The sequence below is a fragment of the Lutra lutra genome, chromosome 16 (assembly GCF_902655055.1).
Source record: "Lutra lutra chromosome 16, mLutLut1.2, whole genome shotgun sequence".
Lineage (NCBI taxonomy): Eukaryota > Metazoa > Chordata > Mammalia > Carnivora > Mustelidae > Lutra > Lutra lutra.
The window spans coordinates 40613976-40638947 of NC_062293.1; the positions used below are offsets into that span (position 1 = coordinate 40613976).

Genomic DNA, 24972 nt, shown 5'->3' on the forward strand with positions numbered 1-24972 from the left:
GGAGATCACAACTGGCCTCCTCGAAGAATAGATCTGCCCACAGCTTTCAAAGAGACTTCCTCTTCTACATACAAATCATACTGGTCTTCTTATCTAATGAGTATTATCTGCTTGAACAAAAAATAATTTTCAAGGTAAGAAAGATAGAAACCAGAGGATTTCGTTCACACCTGTAGAGGAATATTGACTTCGTAAGACAAGAAAACTCAAGGTCACGGTACACAGCAGTTATTTATTTAAATACTCGAAAAGGTTGATGATGGAAAAAAATAGGTTTATCATGAGAGTTTATGTTCGTTGGATTTATTTTATCATTTAAAAAAGTGCTGCCTCTGGGTTATCCTAGCCAGATAGAGAACACTTTACGACACATGCAGCCACTGTAGGACACTATCATAGACACGGCCGTTAGAGAATGACATACACTGGGGGAGGAAATTCAGTAGTAGTAATGGCGACTGTTTATTTAAACTAAAAACATTGATAATATACAAATCTTTTTTCTCATTTGATTGAAAGGGCTATAAAATTCTACATACAGACAAAGGAAGCAACATAATCATATAGGTCACGCCCCCACTAACTGCCTTTAACTCACTCCTTCCTTCAAGAAGCACTTCACTCAACTAGGCAACTTTCTAGACTGCACGACGGCTTCGAGGCTGGCCTACCACAAGTGACTGAAAGAGAGGTGTGAGCTGACCAGGACTCCTCCGTTCTTAAAAATGGAGAGAAAATGGCAAATTGTGCCTCGTGTTCTTTAAAGAACCCAAAAGATCATTCTGAATAAAATGTGAAATAAATAAGTGATCTATGAGTAAATACAATCTCGGAGCTGACTTAGACCTAGGAGAGTGAGCCAACCGAACACTAACAATACCATGTAGAAATATCTAGAAACATCATTTCTAGAATTCAGGTTGGGAGACCATATCTTGCCTGAATATGTACATTATTTACAAAATATTCCCTTTTGGCCTCTGAAATTTAGCCATTTGAGTTTGGCTGTTAAGCTCTTTCTTTCCATATGCTAGCCAATACTGCAGTTATAACTATCATTAAAATACTCTTATGCATGAATTACAAATATTAATAAAGTAACTCTGCATGTATAAATATCTCAATATTTCTAGCAGAATTTAAAGCATACATAAATACATAAAAGTATTTGTTTTTGGTAGGGCATTTTTTTTTTTTTAATCATCGCTGTTTCAACAATGCTTTGTACATAGCAAAACCCAAAACTGCAAAAACAGTAGCACCAAAACTTGCTCGAAGCCAAAACGTGGAGCTCTTGAGGTCAGCTTGTGTCACGTGCCTGTAGTCAGAAAATATAATTAATGTTCAAAACATGATTAGTATGAAAATACCAATTACATTAACAGTCTACTTTTAGGGAAGTATTAGCACACTTGTCAGGCTAATTGCATACAGTAATGCTTACCAAAAACATTTATCAATAGAGCCACACGTACATTGCTTAGATAATCATTATCTTTAGACATAACGTAGACATTAATAAAGACGAATGTCTTTACAATTAGCTACTACGTGGGAGTAATCAACATCTAAAATTTTAGACATTTTCTTCACATGGGAAATGGAGAATGTAGACAAATCAACCTACTACTTTTTAATCCCACCACGGTCCTTCAAAATGAGAGGTAAAACCGAGATCTCACAATTTTGAGAGTCCATTTCATGGAACTTAGTATGCAATCTCCTGCCAGGAATCAAAAGCTATCATGTAAGCAGTTAAGCGACAAGTGACCATACTTTTCTAAGAGCAATGCTTAAAGTCAACTTTAAAAACACTGAGCCCCAGAAAAAATTTACCCAAAAAATCCCAAAGGGGATAGGGAAGATTTACCAGTTTGCATTAATTGGGTTACTGCTGGTTAAAGAAAGAAAATTCAGAATAAAACAAAACAACAAAAAAATAAATGAAACAAAAAAAAACCAACCCTGATATTAGTCAGACAGGCAGTGACAATGGTACCAACTAAAGGACATCATGTAACGTGATGGACTGAAAGGTAAATGACATAAAAGAAGCCGTATTATGCATGACAAGAACAGGGACAGCCTGTACCACAAACTGGGTTTGTGAGCATGCTCAGTTAATGACACTGCTAAGCACCTTCAAGGTTCTCAAGTATGACAGCTTACCATAAAGAGGATAACGCTTGAAAGCAAAAGCGGGCATATTTTATTCAAGGGTCACTGGAGTTTTAGTTAAATGAGCACAACTGAGGAGATGTAGAAAACTTATAGAATTAAGAGCTTAGAGAGACTGTCTAGTTCAGGTTATTCCACAAGTAGAAAACAAACAGCTTTGAAGCAAAAGTCAGACATCGTTAAAAGACCAGGACACCGACATATGCAAAAGAGTTAAGAGCCAAGAATATCAATTGTACAAAACGACTTTGCCTCAGTAATCGTCAGAGTGCCAATCGGATCAGTTATCACAAAATGCAATCTGCCCATTCTAGAAACAAGTCTACAATACAAGCCAGAGTGCTCCATGCTTATCACCATGGCAAAACAACACACAGCACTCCAATTTCTTATTCTCCCCAGCTCCTTAAAAAAAAAAAGAAGAAGAAGAAGAAGGAGAAGGAGGAGAAAGAAAGCATAAAGGAAAGAAAGAAAGAAAAAAATCACTCCTGACATATTATTTTACAAAGCAAAGTGATAACACGGGTTCATTCCACCTTGTGAGTTAGTTCCTCCAACAGGCAATGTTTTATTTATTTATTTATTTATTTATTTATTTATTTATTCCCAGTTAGGGATGAAAATTCGTAGGTTTCAGTTTTCCAGCTGGAAAAACTCCAACAAGGCCAACCCACTGGTTGTGGGAAATGTTACCTGGCTTCAAGAAAAAGTGGACCATGAGATGACGCCATGAAGATGGAATCTTCTACAGAGCAGACGGCGTGCACCTGGTGAGTAATACTGCCGTCGTCGTCTGCTAACAGCATGGCACCCCACTCAGCTACCCGGGCTCTTAACCTTTTATACACATGCACACAGTTTGCAGTTCACAGCAGAGCTCACAAGAGAAGGGGACTGAAAATAACATCTCTCAATTAAACATCCCACACAGAAATTGAGTTGCCACCCTAATATGATGCATCTCATGCTTTCCATATTTAAAATAAATGTATTCTGTAACAAATTGCCAAACTTCAAAAAAAAAAAGTATCTATGGGTACTTTTCAGAAACACTCACATATCAGGAAAGAAAACCTAAGGCTGTTATGTACATTCTCTATATATCCCTTCGAGGCTCGTTCTTCTAGATCTGAAACACCAAGAGAAGCCCTGGAAACCAGTTCCTCAGCAGGGCCTGATGGGAGGTGGTAACCGTAAGTATTCATCAAAATGACTGTGAGTCAGGAAATTGACCGATGCTTCTAACTGCAGAACACCAACAACTGCAAACATGAGTCTGCAAAAAATGGAGTCCAAACTCAGGGACTACCAGAGACCAATGATGAGAGTTTCGAAGTCTGTAACTCCCAATCAATAGAGACATGTAGAATTTAAAGTGAGAAACAGGCTAAAAGGGCAGGAGAGCTTTTGCTTCAGCTTTGGTCTCTCTCTGATTTTGATGCATCTTCACTGATGAAGGATTTTTGAGATTTCTTTTACTTTTTTTTTTTTTTTTTTTAATTTGGGAAAGAAAAGGGCTAGGATTACAGCTAGCTGTCATCACGGTAAAATCAGTCAAAATGATTTCTCATAAATAGTTTTCAAGTATGGAATCGGTTTCACATAACTCCCTTTGTTGTATTTTAAGCAAGTATTACCATTCGTGAACTAATATATTCTGACTTTATTGCTTCGTTTATTTTTGCATTTCAAGATAGTAATTACTGTTTTCCCCAAGCTATAGTATAGCCTTCTATAGGCAGAATAACAGTTCATGTTTATATATAAGAAACAATAAAGATACACGGTCAAGATATACCCAGTTTTAAACTTAAGCCAACTATTAATTCGTAAGATATATTCCAATGACTCCATCAACCTTATAGTGGTTGCTTAAGATACCTGTAGACATGGAAACCTACTTAGAGACCTATTTTATGCAGTTAGCATGTGCATTTAAGAGATGCACTAACCAGGTTCTCTATATATGACAAAGCATTGATAATGGATGGCACACTCGTCACTGCCTAGCTGACTGACAGCACCTGGAGAGAGAACTGTGAGACGATCTTAACTGTACTCCCTAAGTATGAGACCTGAGCCATGTTTGCCACTTCAGGTCTCAAGCTGAAAGCAGAGCAATAGTTTCACGAAGCTGCCTCCTAGTTCATTTCTAAACTCAAGCAAAAATAATTCTTTCACAATTCAGAAGTATAATTCTTTCAAAATGACTCACATAAAATATCATTTTAGAATAAATTATCTTATGGCATGCTTTTTCTTTTTAGTTTATTATTATTTTTTTACTGTCAAAAAGGTAATAGATGCTCATTATAAGATATGAGGAAAATAAAAGTAGGAGAAAAAAAAAATCACCTATAGTCCCATCACCTAAGGCAACTAATTAAAATGTAGGGCATTTCCTTTTACTTTTTCTATGTGTTTCTTACACAGCTGCAAACACAATGTGTATAAATTATAAAACTTTATATCTTTTTAAAAATTTACTATTATGTAAGGACTTTTTCATAAATTACAGAAACCTCATTTTAATAGCTTTACTGTATCTGCTTCCCCTATGGGTGGTGGTCTCTATTTACTGGTGACTATAACTAAAGGATGAATATCCTTCTACATAAGATTTTTCTCTGTATTTAGTAGAGTTTCCTTAAGAGACTTCCCAAAAATGAGTATTACAAGGTCAAAAATGTGTGTGCATGTGTATATATAAAGATTCTCTTTAAAAAATCTTACTGAGGGACTCCTGGGTGGCTCAGCTGGTTAAGCGTCTGCCTTCTGCACAGGTCATGACCCCAGGGTCCTGGGATCAAGTCCTGAATCAGGCTCCCTGCTCAGCAGGGAACCTGCTTCTCCCTCTGCCTTCCTCCTCCCCTGCTTGTGCCCCTTCTCTCTCTTTCTCTCTCTCTCTCTCTGACAAATAAATAAAACCTTAAAAAAATAAAATTAAATAAAAAATTTAAAAATCTATTAATATACCAGAATCACATCTTCCTTCTCTATGTACAATAATTTAGTTCAGCAGTATCTCTTATTAGAACATAAGAAATAATGACAAAATGCTGGAATAAAAACCTTAATCATCTGAAGCTTGTCAGAGCTTCTAAGTTCTTAGGTGGAAAATTCTTCATATTGGATGCTGGCTTTCTGCTTAGAAGTCCTGAGGGCCCACATGCCAATCAGATGTCAAGCGCTTTTTGTTTTTTCCTTTAAAGTAGGCCAAATGTGGGGCTTGAACTCACAAGCCCCATGCCTAATGTGGGGCTTGAACTCACAACCTGGTGATCAAAAGTTGCATGCTCTACTGACTGAGCAAGGCATGCACCCCTCCCTACACTGCTACTTTTAATAAGGTGGAGAGAAGGAAAGGTTTCAAACTTCAGGCAATAAAGGCTTAAATTAAGAAATGTCTGTGTGAAAAGTCACACAAGGCATATAGAAGAGTAACCACAATTCCTACGGACCTCTGCACAGAATGCCATAAAACAGGCAGACAAGATACTTTTGATTCACTCTGCAATTTACAACATATATAAGAACATGAGTTAAAATTTTTATTGGTTCAGTGTATTTGACCAATAAATAAAAGGAATGGTTATCAGTTGCACTATTTAGAAACAAAATAATCAAATTCTAAAGGGCTCAATGGAATTAACCAATTTTAGCTATTCCCAAATAGGGTATTTTTAATACTGTTTTTTATAACATGTCCCAGGTTTTTATATATCTGGGGTATAAACACTATATTGCAGAGACCTAAGAGTCTGCAAAGATTAGAATTTAAGGAAGGTGGGGGGGGATCCAGAAAGGTCCAGATGTCAGTTGCAGGCTCTTATGAGGAGGAAAGAAAAGTTCAACGGAGCGAACTCAAGGCAGCGAAGAGCAGACCCACCCAGGCGCTTTTACCAGCCGTCTGTGCAACTTTGCAGAAATAAATGCGAATTTCCTAGATTGCATTCTTCTCATCTTACCACCCGATCCTTTCCAAACCCAAAGCAGAGATGTACTGATGCAGAAATATGAATGTTCTTCTAATTTTCTAATTCTACCCACATAAGGATTTCAAGTAGGAATTTTTAATCTAATACTTTGCAACCGCCTCTGTAACTGTAATGCATGGAACCTAGTCACTAGGGCTCACAGATAGCACATACAGCTTTTTCCTAGTTGCACTTCCGTAGCTCAAGTTAAAAACTGTACCGAGATCACCAAAACTAGAGTTAAATGTTCTGTTTTTGAATATTTCGCTTGTTTTTTAAAGTCCTCTGGGCCTCCCTGCTTTTATTCCTCTCAATGTTTTCTTGGTGTTTTGTTTTTGCCTGATGAAGTGTCTTTTACCTTCGTTTCTGATAATAATGCCATTACTCTTAATAATAATTTTAATGACAATTCTTTTAGTGAACTAGAGCTAGTTCTGGAACTAACAGATGAACTGCAACACAAATCATAAGGAAGCTGTTAACTGAGCATGCCTAAATAGTAACATACTTTGGAAAAGGACGTAAATGTGCATCAATGTCAAGAAATGCTTCACCAAGCATTAGAAGAACCAAAATTTACAGATGACCATAGATACACGGGAAACACATAATACCTCTATGTTATCTACTGATACTGAAAGACCAGAACAAACTCTACCTTGTGGCATCCTTTTTTTTTTTCCTTGTGGCATCCTTTAATATTCTAACCAAATGGCAAAAAAATTTTAAAATGCATAAGCAAGCAGCAGCTTACTTAATGAGAATCTGTAACATAAGCTCTTGTATAATTTTAAACATAACACTCTGTATCCTAATTAAAAGAAATGTCTTGTAAGGACCTTGATACAAGGGAACATAGAAGTTTCATATGAAACCAAAACACAGGACAGACTTTGTTGGATATAATAGTTCACTATTACATAATATCCTAAGAACTCTTACATTCCCAGAAGACTCTCCAGGACGTTAAGATTTCTAGGTATCTATCCTCTTCATAATGCAATCCCATGAAAAGGCAGTTCCTTTCAGTGTGACAATAATAAAATCCTTTCTTCCAAAAAGGGGCTCCTATTAAGTAAAATGGTTTTAAAGTACATGAAGGAGCAACTTAGGTGATTATTAAAGCAATATGGGCAAATATCGTTAGTAAATGGCTTAAAATAAATGCCACATACACCCAATTTTAAAAACGCATTAAAAAAATAGGGCAAAGAACTCAATGGCCACAATGACCATCCATCATACCTTTGGGTTGCTGTAAGCACTCACTGTGATCTATGCACTTAGTTGCTAAAGTAAAATGCTGCTACTAAACTTAAGAAGTAACATGAACAAATAATTTATATGGCTGATGCAAATAATAAAATGGGATGAAAGAAATCCTAAAACCAAAATACATATCAAAGAAAATCACACCAAAATAAATTATAAAATAAACATTTTGATTAAATTATAGGTTAGGAGAAGTGGGAGGGTTATACACAGAAATTAGCTGGGATAGGGGCTGAGAGAAGTTAAAAAAGTGACTAAGTTGACACAGACATACAAATTAAAATGAACACCTAAAGGAAAGGACAAGTTAACGTCCACAGCACACTGCAGAAGAGTAACAAAGTCATGCAAAGTAGGAGTCTTCTGAAGTCAGAGTAATAAGTACTTGGTAACCAGAATCCTGGGTAGTTCAAACCAACAATCCAGCTCACTCCTACATAAGCATGTAGGATTATAACACTTTCAGATTAAAAAGGTAATTAAAATAAAAATATAACCAGAAGGTGTATTTTCCCAGTACCATGATTTACACTATTTGAAATGAGAGCAATGCCAAAGATTAAAATCATCTGACCCCGTTAATCATCTTCCAAATGTATTTAAATTCAAATAAGTCCCCTTATTCATAAACTGTCCTGAAGAAAAACATAAACCTGTCCAGACCACTAGGGTGAGATCGTAATTATTAAAGAACAAAGTTACATGTCAGATACATAGTTTAACACTTTTGACATCTTGAAATAAATATATATTCAATTACATTAAAAAGAAAACAAATTTGGGACGCCTGGGTGGCTCAGTTGGTTGGACGACTGCCTTCGGCTCAGGTCATGATCCTGGAGTCCCGGGATCGAGTCCCGCATCGGGCTCCCAGCTCCACGGGGAGTCTGCTTCTCTCTCTGACCTTCTCCTAGCTCATGCTCTCTCTCACTGTCTCTCTCTCAAATAAATAAATAAAATCTTTAAAAAAAAAAAAAAGAAAACAAATTTTATTACTACTCTACTTAAAATATGTAGCGTCAGTAAATAAGCTCAAAAAAAGGGGGACAATGTTTACTGGTCAAAAATAGATAGCTAGGGAAAAAAATGGATTATTTCAGAAATGAATCTGTGGGAACTGCCTAAATGTAAATTATTAGCTTAAATTCTGTCGTGATTAGGTGATAGCCTTACTTCTGTAGCCTGAGGGACTAAGGTTCCTGAAAATATAACCAAAGTTCAAGGAAAAATTTTTAATAACATAGTATTTAGAGAGGCACTTAAAGGCAGGTCCCTATCTTCTTCATCTTCATATTCTGCCCCAGCTCACAGCAGGGTCCTATCTAAAGCAGGTACTTAAGTCTGAGGGAATAAATCACAGGGGCAGAGGGGGATAAAGGGTTAATGTGGGCTCAAACGTGTACTATCTCTGCAAGTGATTTATTTCAACCAACATGTTTACAAGCATACTGAAACAAGGTATTAAGTTTGAGACCAACATGTATGCACCAATACCTGTCAATTTCTTTGCAGACATTCGCTAAAACTCTTTGCTTCCATAAAAATTTTGAAACTACTCTTTTACACATCTAACTCAACCACAAGACGTGGCAGCTTTCTAAAAGCAGAGATCTAAGGCTTACTGTTGAGTGAGACTCCTCCCTACTGAATTACAGTGAAAAATTCCTAAATGACCTTTAGCAAATTAATCAATCCTTTTTCTGCTTTATAACATTAAGATACATCTAGCATGGCGAACCAACAGTGACCAACACCCAAAGGCTGCCACAACCCGAAAGAGAGAGGAAAGAAAGGAGGCAAACCCAGCACTCCACAATTTTTTCAGATTCTTTCATGAGAAAGGGAGTAGAACTTGGTTGGTGGGAAGGGGAAGGAGATATTTTCATTCCTTAGGTGTAGGTTTTTCTTTTTTTTTTGTCCTGCAATTGCACAACTCTAGGCCGTATCTTAACACTGAGGTTGCAAGCTGCTGGCCTGTAAACATGTTTTGTTCTGATCAGTGCTTTTAAAGACTTAAATTTACTTGCCATTATTTGAATAGCAGGAAATTTCACATAAAAATCCTGATGTCTCGTGTCCCACAGAATCAGAAGACCTGGCACGAGCCAGCCCGGACAACAAAAGGCCAGAGCTGAGTTGTGGCTGCCTCTTTTAGACAGGGCCTGTCACAGTCCCTACGTCTCTTACTTCTCATACCTGACTACCTTCGTGCACTGACATTACCTATCCCGATCCTGTAGGTACTCAAGTTCTGGGGTTCCACCCCCATCTACCTTATCTACATCCTTTTGTAAACTAGGGGAAACTTCAGTACAGAAGTCCTAAATTCCCACTGGACTTCTACAAAATTCTGAAACACTGCAAGGAATCAGGAAGGAGTTCTTCGAAAGGTACATTGGGTTCCCTCATCTTTTTCATTCATTCCATTCTTGATTACTAGATGTCGGGATGTATGCTGACACTACCATTAAATTAGTTCTAGTTTATAAATAGTTATGACAAGATGTACTTGATTTCCCTTCAAAGATCTTTGTACAGAGTACTTTACCATGAGCAAGCTCATCAATTAATACACACCCAACCTTTTCCATTTGGAAGCTGACTAAACCGACCTAAGAATAAAATTGTCCCTAAAGATGCAGACAATCAATCAATCTGCAAGTTACGGACACTCAAGATCTCATAGAATAAGTGAAACAGATGGTTTTGATTAGCAATTATTAGGAGCCAAGGTGGGTTCACTGAGAATAAGACACCAAATAAATGTCACTTCCTATTTAGATAAAATTACTACATTGATAGATTGATAGATCAGAAGAATGTGTTAGAAATTACATATTGGGAAAAAAAGAAAAGGAAACTGCATCTTGATTTCAAAAAAGCCCTCCATGAAATTCTTATAAGATACTAAGGTAAAATATGGACTGGATAATAAAATATTTTTAATTTACAGAATAATCTTTTCCCAAGAATTTTAAACCTGTGTCACTGGGAAAAGAGTTCTCCAAGGGAATACTTCAGGGCTTGCTGGCTTTGGCTCCCTCTCTCTCTCCAATCTCTTGGTATTCAACATTATTTTTTATCAATAACTTGAACGATAAAGAAGACATATCTATCAAGTTTGCAAATAACACAATGCCAAGAGAGATAGATAATGGGACAAATGACAGAAATAATGTTTGAAATGACTGAGCTAGAACAAATGGATCAAAAAGAAGAATATGACACTTAATAGAGATACATATGTATCTGTGTTTAGATTCAAAGACTCAACTAAAAATGTCAAGTACACAATTAGAGAGGAGGGGATGCTGCCTTAATAGTACCTCGTATGAAAAAAATATCTGATTTCAGTGAACCCCGAGATTCATATGCATCCACAGTGGAATGGGGCTGCTAACAACGTCACTTCATGCAGCAGACAGGTGCTGTTCTGACTGTGGGACATGACCCCGCTGTTTGAGACTGGTCCCATCACACATGGAGCACTGCTCCCCATTCTCAGCAGCACCTCTTTTAAGAGGAACTCTGAAAACCTAAAGGGCTTTCAGACGAGGACAACCAGGACTGATGAGGTCACTAAACCATCTAATTTAAGAAAAGGCTGAAAGAAATGGGGATGTTCTACCTGGAGAAGAGAAAATTAGGGGAGACATGATGGCCGTCTTCAAATGTCTGAAGGATTGCTAGGTTGAAGAGGGAGTAGAATAGTCGTATGTTGTTCTAAAGGGCAGAACTAAAACTAAAGGAGAGAAAGTTACAGGGAAATCATTTTAGTTAAAAAATAAAAATAAAGAGCAAAGGCAAAAGCAAAAATCCTCTCCGGTGAGGAAAGCCATCAGCAGATAAACAGTACTCTCCACAGGAAGGCTTTCAGGAAGGCATTCTAATGGGAGGTTAGGCCAGAGAGTTCTGGAATCTCTTCTGACTCTAGGTAGCATTTCCAACACCGGAGCTTCTGAATGTTGTTTGGTTTGAACTAGCCTTGCATTTTCTCAGATAGTCCTCATAAGAGAATCTGTGTTACTACATTATGAGATGCCATTCAAAGGACAGAGGCAGAACTTTACCACCAAATTAGTGTGGCAGTCCCTTCAAAGCAGTCACCTGAGATGGCTGCATTCTTATTCCAGAGCTACTAGTGCTCAAAACGTCACTGAAACTCTTTTTAGAATGCCTTCAAGATCAGTTTCTGACCCACATTAAATATAGTCTCATTGTTTCATAGCCATATCTACTATTTTTGCTGGTGGACACAAACTATCCTACAGTCAGAGCCCACTAGCCTTCAGTGAGAGTCCAACAGTAAGACCAAGAATGGACCCATTTCTAACCAAAGTCTATTTAGCTCGATCATGTGTCTTAATCAAGTCCAGCTCCCAATGAGAGTTGAATGTCGATTTCAAAACACTCATCTTTAGACAAAAAAAATTTACAGCAGATCCAAATTTATAGTCCATAGTCTCTTAAATGCTCACAAAATGTAAATTTGAACAATGGAAGCATGACCAGAATAAGAATATAACCTTCCAAGTTCTTTGCTTTGAGGGAATGTAAATATCTTATTTGTTTGTTTCCCTTCCCTTTCTAAAAAGCGTTATCACTTTCTAGGCATACTATATGTTTTGGGCTCAATTATAAAGACCTCAAAAACGAGTACTACAGATCTTTTGTTCTTTCTCATAATCCTTTGAATCCTCAAAGTTAGCTATTATCCTCATTTCCAGAAGCCATGCTCTTTCACATAAACATTCCAGGTACTTATAATACAGAAAATTTTCAAACCCAAGATACCGTTCGCATTAGTGTGGTTTTAATGAAGTTATATTAGTTGAACGTAAGCGAGTACAGTTTCACATTTGGGTTCAATGTGTCTTTTTGTTACTATGAAAGTCCTCACCTATTTCTACAACTCTCAGCCAAAACGTTTTAATCTCCCTATACATATTATCCTGTCATATGAACGATACTTTAAACTTCATGAAAAAAGAAATCCAAAATCTTATTTTATAGTCCCCTGAAAACATCATCACCACGGTGAGAATTTTAGTGGAAGTTAGTTGGGCATCGGTTGGCTTGTGGTCTTTGTAGTGAGTATCTGTATAATGAAGAGTTATCCACTTTTTTTTTTCTTTTGTATTTTAACAGAATGCCTGGTACCCAGTAAATAAAGTTAAGAACCTGTTAAGAACTGCAGTGAAGATTTTGTTCTTTACAGATTGCAGCAAGTCTGAGTTGAGGAAGTTCTGACAGATGCAAAATGTACACCTGTTGCAGGTGCACATACAGCGTAACCGGGCATGGCTGCGAAAACACACAGAAGGACAGGAGTTGAGTTCTTACTTACAAATACGGCACAAGTTAGGGTGTGCCAACTTAAAAAAAAAAAAAGATTTAGGCATAAGCAACACTAAGGAAAAGGACAGTGTGGGGCATGCTAAAGTTGTGCAGAATTCCACATTTACCAAAAATACAGTACATAGCAATAGCTCCCTCCTCCCTCCCTAGAGAAAACCTAAGGAAAATTAGCTAATACTCTTGGCTTTTTTGGAGGGGGGATGGAATTATCATCACAAGAGTTTTAGTGGAATAATATGCACAGCGATAGATGGCACCCTCGTGTAAATTAATAAAAAGAAAAACTGAGTAAGCCATAGCACCCACCAAAAGGACAAAGTGTGCTAGCATTTAAGGAACCATTCCCTCCTCCTCCCTCAGCATACACACATGCCTGAAAAACCAGGAAGGAGAAGAGTGACAAATACACAAAAGGGTCAAAAGACGAGTATATTCAACCCTGAGGAGATGGTCTTCAATTCATCAAGCACCCTGGCTCCCGAAGGAAATCAAAGTGCTTCATAAATTTCCACGTGAACAAAACAGAGGGTTGATTTCATCTGCTACGAAAACACAGCAGCTAAGTATGAAAGTATGAAACTCTGGGTGAGGACGTAAAAATCAACCATGGGTCCAATTGGCATCAGATATGAAATTTAGGGAGGCTTTCTGACTCCTTTCTGGTTGAGTGGAGTTGTACTAGTCGGTACAGGCACATGGGGCAATCTATTTCACCTCCGTCCTAACAACCAAGAGCAGGGGTCCCCAGGGACTGCCCAGTGGTCAAAGCCACTCAGACATACAAAGCCGTCACGGCACCCTGAAGAGGCACTGGCGCCGAACCCACTCAGAAGAGCGCCGCCTGATGAATCAATGCCAGCACTTCCTGTAACACCTGCCCATTTTTTTTTTAAAGGCTTCTCAGTCAAAGGACTGGCCCACTCTGACTTGGCTTAGCTTGTGAGATCTGATGAGACCACATCGCACGGTGGCATGGTGGTGGAGATTAGCAGCATCCCAATAATGCCTAATTCCCAACATGAAGAAAAACGAGAATTAATTTTTAAGCTCTCATAGACTCAAGACATTCCTTTTTTAAAACCTGACTTGTGATGAGAAACGTATCAACGCTACTAAGTCACTGCCAGCTGTCATACTGGAATCCATCTGTTATTTTATCAATTCGGTCTGACTCTTCAACATACACAGGCTCCACCCACCAAAAAGGAGACGCAAAGTATGCTTAGCAACAGGGAGATGCTTCATGAGAAGTAGTTTGGGATTAACCATATAAGCAAGTGTCCCTGTATGTACATTTATCATATATACACACACATACATACAAACACACATGAATCGCAGCAAAACGTTTTAAAGATGCAGATCTGAAAACACAGTTACAGTTATCTACAAGATTAAAATAGTGCATTTACATAGTAAACAAAAAAAGAAAAAGAAAAAGAAAGAAACACTACTGTCATATACAGTTAGGCAGTAAGCCTGACCAAGCAGTGCGTTTCTGGATAATTACTAAATGTTAATTACGGCAGGAAAGGAGATCTGGTCATCTACAAGAAAATGTCAACAAAAATCCCACAGAAGCCATAAAGAAAAAGTAACTTACAAAGCAGTTTTTAGAAAGACCCAGATTTTTCTCAAATTCTCTATTCTATCAGTGTTGCCCATGTCTCGGGAGAGTCTGTTTCTGTAATGATCCTCTCTGTAGATAACATACACGAGAGTTTTAAAGCAAAGGTAAAACATAAATTAAGTTCTGTTTATCTTATAGTAACAGGAATGACTTGTATTCCAATACAAATAGAATTTCAAGGGCTTGCTGCCTTTTTTTTCAAAAAGTATTAGTTAACAGAACAGCAGTGAAGTTAACTCTGATTTGAAGAATCTGCACAAATTAACACCTTTCTGAAAGACTTCAGTTCGTAGCCACGTTTGATCATTACTCTATATCACAATTTTTGTAAGAGGAAAAATAATTTAGAGACTAAATTAATAACAAATAGATTAAGCTAAAGTCTTGAGAAACGCACTGCCTGAAAAACTATCTTGTTACAAAACAGAATTATACACACACAGTACTTGAGGAGAATGCCATTAAGAACCATGCAATTCTAAGGCAGTTAGTAAGCTATGAAAATGTCCACAGTTATGTGCTTATGCATATGTATAGATATACAATAAATGTACATAAAATTCATGGTTCATAACACTTAATGTGAGACATTTATATAGCAGGAATTCCAATTACAACTACTTTTTACAGCACTTAAAAAAGACATTATATTCTCAAACATATCTATAATTTAAACATAATTTCCTAAAATATTTTAGAATCCTCCATATACTCAAGGTCAATGAATCAACAGAAAAATATTAAAATGAACTTTCTGTTCATACGGAAATGTCTTAAAAACATAAAGCAACATGATGTCAACCCCCTTTGACTGCAGTAAAACTATTTTTTTTAAACGCTCGGTCGCGGGTTGTGTTTCATTGTACTATTCTATTAAAATAGTTACTGTTTAAATAGTTACTGCTTAAAAATATACAAATCCTGTCAGGAGCACTGTTTGTGTGATTTTAGTATGGCACCCAAACCAGACTCACGTTTACCCAAAATTTGTTCCTTCTCATTACAAAGTCTCTTTCTGTTGCTGAACAACTTCTATGTGACAAAGGTCCCGCCCTCATGACTAATCATGGCATGCGATGTTATTATGAACCATGCAGCATGAAAATGATGGCAGAGCAAGTACTTACGGGTACATGGCCATCGTTGTCAGTTTAACAAAGATATCTTTACTGGGTGCATCAGCAGTATTGCAAGTGAAGGCTTGTGGCGGAGGCATTTTATGTTTCCTGCAGAAATCAGCAGGTGAAATACTATAGTCTTGTTTAACTTCATGCAGGTCCGACTTTGCAGCTATGATTAAGCAAGGTATTCTGCTGTCCATGAAGTGTTGCTATGGGATAAAAACTAAAATCACAATCTGATGACAAGTTAAAAAATTACTACATTTAATTAAATGTGTACTAAAAATTATCTCTGGCTAGGCAAAGCATAGCTTCAGGGAGAAAGTAAACTAAAGGGCAGCGACTAACAGTGGACCAGGCAGTCTCATAAGACCAGGGCCAATTTTCTAATGCTGGTAACTGTACAAATCTGTAACGACTCTTCAGATTCATTACAATCTGAAAAAAATTGATATTTTTTATTAAAAAGATACCATATTTTGAAACAAAGAGAAATCCACCTAAATTCCTCTATCCTAGAGCACATTATTTTCATTTTAAAAATTTCTGCTTCACGATTTTATTATTTTTTTCACTACTTTCATTTTTCATATCATTAGTCCTTAAGCACATGCATCTATATGCATCTTTTTTTTTTAAGATTTTATTTATTTATTTGACAGAGAGAGAGATCACAAGTAGGCAGAGAGGCAGGCAGAGAGAGAGGGGGAAGCAGGCTCCCTGCTGAGCAGAGAGCGTTATGTGGGGCTCGATCCTAGGACCCTGAGATCATGACCTGAGCCGAAGGCAGAGGCTTAACACACTGAGCCACCCAGGCGCCCCTCTATAAACATTTCTATAGCTGCAGTCATGATAGACATAGTCATTTAAAAATATAATACTGAGGGGGGCCTGAGTGGCTCAGTCATTAAGAGTCTGTCTTCAGCTCAGGTCATGATCTCAGGATGATGGGATTGAGCCCCACATCAGGCTCCCTGCTTGGTGGGTAGCCTGCTTCTCCCTCTCTCACTCCCCATTTGTGTTCCTTCTCTTGCTTTGTCTTTCTCTATGTCAAATAAATAAATAAAATCTTACAAATAAATAATAAATAAAATAAAAATATAACACTGAACCTTCCATGTTTTCAGAATTCAAAAACCATTATTTTTAATGGCCACTTAACATTCCACCGTATCATTCTGTCTTAATTTAGTAAAGCATCCTCCTATTGTTAGGCATCTGGATTATTTCTAGTTTTTTCTTTTAATTAAAAACAATGCTAGAATAAATTCCTTGGTACATACAGTTTTTAACTCCTATAGCATCTTGGTGAAAATCTCAATCTGAGGGCTTTTCAAGCCTCTGGTTTTTCCCCTTGTTCTATTATTATTATTATTGGTGTAACTGGCAATATATAATCCATGTACACTACTTTTTTTCAAAAGATTTTTTTTTTAAGATTTTATTTATTTATTTGACAGAGCAAGAGATAGAGCACAAGTAGGCAGAGCAGCAGGCAGAGGGAGAAGGAGAAGCAGGCTCTTCACTGAGCAGGGAGCCCAATGTGGGGTTCGATCCAAGGACCCTGGGATCACAACCCGAGCCAGAGGCAGACGCTTAACGACTGAGCCACCCAGGCACCCCTAAAAGATATTATTTTTAAGTAATTTCTATACCCAGCGTGGGGCTCAAACTCACAACCACAAGATGAAGAGTCATGTGCTCCACTAACTGAGACAGTGTGGCACCTCTCCATGTGGATTCCTAATGGCCAAGAAGACCTTCCAGTAATACAGAGGTTCTTAACTATGGATGCACATCAGAGTCACATGTGGAAAAAAATTGTTATTTGTATGTATGTATGTATGTATCTATTTATTTTTGGGAAAAAATGTTTTTAAAATACAGAAGTCTTAGACTCCACCACCTCAGAATGAAATCAAAACCTTTTGGGCGCCTGGGTGGCTCAGTGGGTTAAGCTGCTGCCTTTGGCTCAGGTCATGATCTCAGGGTCCTGGGATCGAGGCCCGCATTGGGCTCTCTGCTCAGCAGGGAGCCTGCTTCCCTCTCTCTCTCTCTGCCTGCCTCTCCATCTACTTGTGATCTCTCTCTGTCAAATAAATAAATAAAATCTTTAAAAAAAAAAAAAAAACCTTTAACGATGGGAGACAAATGTATTTTTCAAAAGCTCTGCAAGTGATTTTCTTACATCTCCCTAGTTAAAAAACATCACATTATATAATTCCATTAACTCCATATAAAGTTACAGCCCAAACCAACAGTTACAGACCAAAAGAACAACAAACCTTAAAAATCCTAGCACAGTATTCAAAGGACTTGGGGTTACTGACGTCATATACCAGGCACACAACATCACAAATGATCTCAGCCTCAGTTAGGAATTCTGATTCGGAGATATCATGTAACTTGTAAAAAGAAAAAGATAATAAGAAACATTAATATTGTAATACTGATGTTTCATTAAAGTCACGGTGTGTTATTATTGCTTGACTTCCAAATAAAGTACTTCTAAAAGAAGTTAAGCATAACTTTTCAGGCTATTTTTAGAGATGGGAAGTGTAGATCAACAAGTAGCTTCTGATTTTGTGGACTGACGGTGATTAAGGTTTTCCAGGAGCAAACATTTTAGTGACTGACCTGCTCTAGGCAGGCCGTTTACCCACATTCTCTACATAGGTAAGATAACAGGCTAAACAGATTAAGTCAACTGCCTAAGATAACACATCTAGCAAGTCATCAGACCAAAATTTGAACTCAAATATGATTTCAAGTCTATTTTCTTTCTACCAGACCACCTTTTCTCCTCACCAATTTAAAAAAACAAAAACAACAACAAAAAGAAAACAAAGAAAAAGACTCTTTACACTAAGGTCATTTTGTTCTACTCCACTGCCTACTCTTTTTTTTTTCCTGCCTACTCTTTTTTAATGTTTATTATAAAACGTCTAAAGAAATGTCACCCCTATGACAATGATCCAGCAAGAGTAAAATTCAGTACTACTGAGTTATTAAAGGCAGTGCACCTATGTCGAGAAGAAGGAAGTACAAGGTCAGAAGTGACTTGATATTTTTCAAATAAAACACAGCATGGATAGTCAGAGGCGTGACAGATACCAATTTACAGAGACGGTATAAGAATAAAAACAGGAATATTCACAGTCAGCTATATTTACTGAGTACGCAGTTAAGTAGAACTATACTTAACAGGAGAAGAATGGGAGATAAACAAGGTTAAATTAGAAACTGACAAAAAAACGTTTATCATAAAGAGGGAAAATTGTATGAAATTCAGTGTGATCATCTGTCTGGCAGAACAAACTATTTCCAAAAAGAAAAAGGAAGGAAATGAGCTTTTTCTGGTAGCTATTATTTGTTAGGAGCTCCTCAGATTAGCTAGCTTGATAAGAAAGTCAGGCTCAGAGAGGAAGCCACTTGCCTGAGGTCACACAGCTAATCAGTGGTGGATCAGGGTTCGAATGAAACTGTGACTGGATCCAAGAAGAAGACATAATCTCTTTCTACTGTATTTCAGAGTGTCTTTTCAGTCATACACTTCTTTCATCCATGTTTTTAGACTAACACATTTGGTAACTATACTCCTCTCTGCTAAATAGATGAAACTCGATTCAGAGTATAGACAAACTACCAGGCACCTGCAGTGAGGTTTTCATATTAATTTCCAGTCAACAGTAGAGGAAAAAAAATTTTTTTCTAAAGAAAAGTGGAAGAAAGAGGAAAGAGAAGGGTTTTTTTTTGTTGTTTTTACTTTCTATTGTGTATAACACACAATTAAGCAAACGAATAGATTAACTTTCACTTATATCTATGCCCATGTGATCACTACACCCATCAGGGGAATTAAAATTAATTCCAATGAATAAACCAGGTGAAAGAAAAAAAAAATCACACAAGTTCTACATACAGCCATTATATTAAATGCAATTATGTTTTCAAAGAGTCATATAAAAATATACCTAACAATTAGTAATCTTTATATGCCAGAGAATTTCTTACCAACAAGTATTTCTCTTGTCCATATACATAAACAGTGTTGATCGCATAGTAGGACTTATGATCATCGCGAATCTTCTTCTGCCTCTGAAAACAACCAAAAGTCTCAATATTTACAGTAAGAAATTACAGTACCGAGTCTTCATCAACACCCACTCTGCATGTATGTATGGGTGTGTTATAAATAAAAGGGCATTCTTCCCTACACTATGTATTATTTATCAGTACAAAGGGGACATTGATTTTGTTTCTTAGTTCTTGAGGTCTAAGACAAAAGATGCATTTGTTCTGCATAAAGTAAAGGAGCAGCTGAAAAGGAAGGAAACTACATTACTGAACGTGTAGTATAGAGCTACCTGCTAGCAATTCTCCTTACACTATGATTTGGTTTGACATGAGACCCATCTGGAGACACATCCAGAAATAGATACAGGACTCAATCGGAAATATTTACTATACTTTGCTTCATGCCAAGCGCCATGGCAGGTGCTTCCACATATGTATTCATTCAACGCCCGCCCAAATACTGCCGAGGAAAAAAGGCAAATGACAGCTCACACCCACGAAACGAAGACAAAGGCAGTTCAACAGGATTGTTGTTACCCTCAGATTGCCCTTCACTAATATACACAGGCCGTTGAGCTCCAGCCATCATCTACAAGACTTAGTGGCTATGAAAAACTCATGTAAACTCGTGACTATACAAATCTGTTGGATAAAGCTCTATTAGCTGAGAATTCTCACCATTAAGTTTCTTCCAAGAAGAGCCTGAAGAACGCCACTCTTCCCACAGTTTTTCATCCCAATTACATTACATCTGAACACATTTCTTTGAGTCTGTTTTTTCTGAAGGTCTATCTTTTTATCTCTTGTTACTAAGAAGAAAGAAAAAATAATCATGTACCATTGAGACTCGCTGCACCTCCATTTCACTTTCTGCGAAATAGTATACGGGATTTCTCATTTTTATGAAGTGTATGATGAATAAACAGACACACTGCACAAGAGCCACGCTGTATGTGAAACCAAGCACTAAATATACGGGAGGGCTTCACTTGGTAGAAAAGATGTACTTCGGAAAGCTGGCTGTAAAGACAACTTCTGGTAACCAAATGACATTTATTCATCACGAAATAAGTAGCACACTTTCATAAGCAAAATTATATCCTAAAAATGAATGAAAATTACAGTGAACATAGCCAACGTTATGTCCCATCTACTTTCTTCTGTAATAAATAACTGTCACAATAAATTATAAATTAAAAGATGCTATCTCTAATCTGCACACTCTTGAATTTGTAAATGGATAAGGGATATGCACTTGGGTTCACTGGCTTTCAAATGTAAATCTGTAAAAGAGGCACAACAGAAAACAATGCTCCCAACAGCAGAGCAAGGGCACCTCTCTTCCAGAGGTAAAGAGACCTCCTTAAGCTGTACCCCAAAATTCAACTATAACAAAACTCACCAGAGGCACTATTTACGGTAGCCAAAAACTGAAAATGATAAAAAACATACAACAATCATGGGACAGTTAAATAAGTTACATAACATCCTTATGATGACACACTACTGAACATTAAAGATACATAAAACTAGGGCGCCTGGGTGGCTCAGTGGGTTAAAGATCTGCCTTCGGCTCAGATCATGATCCCAGGGTCCTGGGATCGAGTCCCGCATCAGGCTTTCTGCTCAGCGGGGAGCCCGCTTCCTCCTCTCTCTCTGCCTGCCTCTCTGCCTACTTGTGATCTCTGTCTGTCAAATAAATAAATAAAGTCTTTAAAAAAAAAGATACATAAAACTATACTTACTGACAGAGCAAGATGGCCACAATATTTCGTGAGAGTGGAAGAACCTCATGCTAGCTAGGAATTCGTTTCTTGCTCTTTGGTGCTGAATTAAATACTGTCTAATGGGTTAACTACTTTAAAGGATACTTGCCCTGTCGGTGATTGTCTTTGGGGTGCCTGGGTGGCTCAGTGGGTTAAGCATCTGCCTTCAGCTCAGGTCATGGTCCCAGGGTCCTGGGATCGAGCCCTGCATCGGGCTCCCTGCTCAGTGAGGAGTCTGCTTCTCCCTCTCCCTCTGCCTGCCCCCCTGCTCATGCTCTCTCTTTCTCTCTTGCTCTCTCTTAAATAAACTTGCTCTCTCTTAAAAAGAAAAAAAATGATTGTCTTCTTATGCTAGGACCTCCTGTAAGATATGGCATTTCCCCCTACCAACTGGGATATAAGAAAATCTTGAAACAATCCATCCCCTAATTTGTTATTTCCATACCTATGGGTATTCTTTAAGTGGAGCACACTGCCTAGCAAGAATTATAAAGTCTGGGAAAGAGTTCCTAATGTAGACAATGGTTACAAAACCAAGAGATACACAATTAGTTCAGTATTGGGATTATGTGTTAATAGGTATTGTTTTTAATGTCTAAAGAAAATGAAAAGACAAGATAAACTGGCACATTAAAATACATTTAATGCCCATAGCCCTCCCTGATGTTCATCAGTGGAGTGTCCTCAGGGGTAAGCTAGAAGTAAAACCTCTTTCTTTTCTTTTCTTTTTTTTTTAAGTATTTTTTATAAAATATTTTATTTATTTCTATGAGAGAGAAAGAATGAGAGAGGGGTGAGGGACAGAAGAGGAAGCAGACCCTCTGCTGAGCAGGGAGCCTGACTCGGGGTTCGATCCCAGGACTCTGGGATCATGACCTGAGCTGAAGACAGACACTTAACCAACTGAGCCACCCAGGTGCCCATACTCTTTCTTTCTTGATTAACAGTAAGATCAAGACTCTGAACTCAAAAGAAATGACCAAATGACTGAGAGAACAGAGGACAATCATGGAAGACTAATGAAGAGGAGTTTATTTTCACCCTTTTCATACACGAACCCGGAATATTTAAAAAATGTTTCTTAGCATGAACTGCGTACTATCCCGATACTTACCTGTAATGGCAGAAGCCTGAGACTCTTGCTCCGTCAATATAGAATAGCCTAGATAGCCCAAATACTCCAGGCATCGCTGGACGTCTAAGTAGGTCGTGAGCCTAAGAAAGGGAGGAGGTGGACATGCGAAAAGTTCCTAAAGACCATTTATAGGAAAAAAAAAAAAAAAATCCCAACAGCTCAAATAATCTTACCGCCAGACCCAGATAATTTCTGTCACACTTCTTTTAATTTCCCATGTGCCCAACCATGGGTTTCCCTACACCGCCATTTTTCAGGAAGAGAAGAGAGGGAGGGGATGCAAGACCGGCAGGGGTAGAGTGGGATTCCTATACCTATGCAGAGATGAGCAATGAGATGCTGGTAAAATCTACGGTAAGGGTATTTTATACTGGCCACTTCCCAAGAGACACAGCGTACTGCAAATACTGGCGGGTTGCAGACCTGATAATTAAATCTGAAAAGGTTTGCAAAAGGCGTAAAAATAACTGAAAGGCACTTGAAATTAGTTAAGCCTTCTTGTGACGTGAAAAAGGAACAGTCCCTGGTGCTGGGAAAGTCAGTCTCACCAAGGCTTAAGTAGTGATATCATCATGGGCGACCAGAGGATGTCCTTAGTGCCCTGGATACAATGCCAACTACGCTGTGAGTAGACCGTAGAGAAACCCCCATTAAGAAGAGCAGTAAAAGGGCGCCCGGGTGGCTCAGTGGATTAAGCCTCTGCCTTCGGCCCAGGTCGTGATCTCAGGGTCCTGAGATCCAGCCCTGCATCGGGCTCTCTGCTCAGCGGGGAGTCTGCTTCCCCCACCCCGCCCTGCCTGCCTCTCTGCCTACTTGTGATCTCTGTCTGTCAAATAAATAAATAAAAATTAAAAAAAAAAAAAAAAGAAGAAGAGCAGTAAAAACAAACAACCACCAAAAAACCCCTCAAGTGTTCAGCATCAAGTAAAACATGCTCTCCCCATATTCTGGAAGTGTAGGAACTGTGTAATAGCAATGAGGTTTCCAACTCCTTCAATCAAAAAAGCATTAAAATCTAGTTCAGTTTTGATGAGAGACTTATTACGGTTTCCCTGTACATCATCCAAAAGCAAACACAAGCTTCCTGATACATTGACAGAACATCTAAAGTTCATCGTAGACATAGCAGCAGCACGATAAATCCTGCCCACAGGCAGTTATGACTGAAGCATTTGGTAAGACCTAACCAACTTACAGAATGATGAATATGACACATCGTAATTTTAAACTGGCTGTATCTAAAGGAAAACAGGTGAGCTCTGTACTCACGTCCACTGGGAAAGAAATCCCTGGTAAGTTATCCAGCCTCTTTCATTTGTACAAACTGTGTTATTCACATCTGGCCCCCACGGTATGTAAGGGAAAACTTTAAACAAATCTTTAAGCTCATCAGGTGACAAAGCACAGTCTCTATCCTGAGGATACACAAAAAAGTATACAAAATGTTTAGATATCTAAGAGAATAATTCCCACACACAGAGCCCCCAGCCTAGTAAAGCTACGCTTCTAAAAACAAATGAAATTTTACATTTTCTGAAGAAAATTCCTCTCACGTATTAAGAAAACCTATATAAGAATCCATCAGAAACTAGATTTTTTCATCTTGAGAAAATAATAAAATAAATAGAACTTTTGCTACTCTAGCTTAAGAAGTTTGAGCAATTTTTGTCTATGTGACATGAGCATCCCCTAGCTAAGGGAACAGAGTCAAATCATTTACCAAAAAAATATTATTACAATCATGGCAAACTGTGGCTAAAAGCTTACCAAATCGTGCTTGTCAAAGGTGCTCTGCAGAAACAAATATGCATGATGATTTAATTCAGTAGTACAATCAGGAGGTATTTTTAGCCTATTGACAAAAGAAAGTTTAAGAGTAAAATAAATCATTAACCAAGTATTAAAATTTAATTTAAGAAACAAATATAAAGGGGTGCCTGGGTGGCTCAGTGGGTTAAAGCCTCTGCCTTCGGCTCGGGTCATGATCCCAGGGTCCTGGGATCGAGCCCCGCATTGGGCTCTCTGCTCAGCAGGGAGCCTGCTTCCCCCTCTCTCTCTGCCTGCCTCTCTGCCTACTTGTGATCTCTGTCTGTCAAATAAATTAATTTAAAAAAAAAAAAGAAACAAATATAAAACTGCAATAAGTCTTTTTTTGTGGGATGATAGCATCTATAAAATACCTTTGCTGAAGCCATTTAGACCTTCCCAGGGAAAGTCAATGGGGCAGAATGGCCATTCTCACAAGAGGGGCAGTAACACTCATTCTGACCTGACATATGAAGTTTTCTTAAATTTCTGAAGGGCAGGTTGAAATAAAAATTTTACAAGTAACACCGATTACCCTGTAATGGGTTTGCTCTTCTTGTAAACAAACTGTAAGTCATAATATGGCTTATGTCAACATTATAATGAGCTGAGAATGATGGAAAGAGGTTATTTCTGCCTGATTTGTCCTTTG

At 37.9% G+C, this 24972-nt stretch overlaps 1 protein-coding gene across 8 annotated transcripts in view; it reads right to left on the minus strand.

The window, feature by feature from the left end:
- Positions 1-212: 212 nt before the first annotated feature.
- Positions 213-24972, minus strand: part of RHOT1 (ras homolog family member T1) — a 65891-nt gene continuing 41131 nt past the window's right edge. The window contains exons 12-22 of one of the 8 annotated variants that reach the window (XM_047709097.1): positions 24282-24366; positions 23784-23929; positions 22494-22594; positions 20292-20422; positions 19551-19634; positions 17822-17941; positions 15543-15745; positions 14389-14484; positions 12609-12731; positions 2872-3015; positions 213-1318 (exon numbers count right to left, since the gene is read on the minus strand). In XM_047709097.1, the coding sequence (XP_047565053.1) occupies positions 1201-1318; positions 2872-3015; positions 12609-12731; positions 14389-14484; positions 15543-15745; positions 17822-17941; positions 19551-19634; positions 20292-20422; positions 22494-22594; positions 23784-23929; positions 24282-24366 (1351 nt within the window). In that variant the 3' untranslated portion in view covers positions 213-1200. Of the gene's footprint in view, positions 1319-2871; positions 3073-9327; positions 11170-12608; positions 12732-14388; positions 14485-15542; positions 15746-17821; positions 17942-19550; positions 19635-20291; positions 20423-22493; positions 22595-23783; positions 23930-24281; positions 24367-24972 lie in introns of those variants that run through there. The other 7 variants (XM_047709101.1, XM_047709096.1, XM_047709100.1 and 4 more) reach the window with 7 other exon arrangements.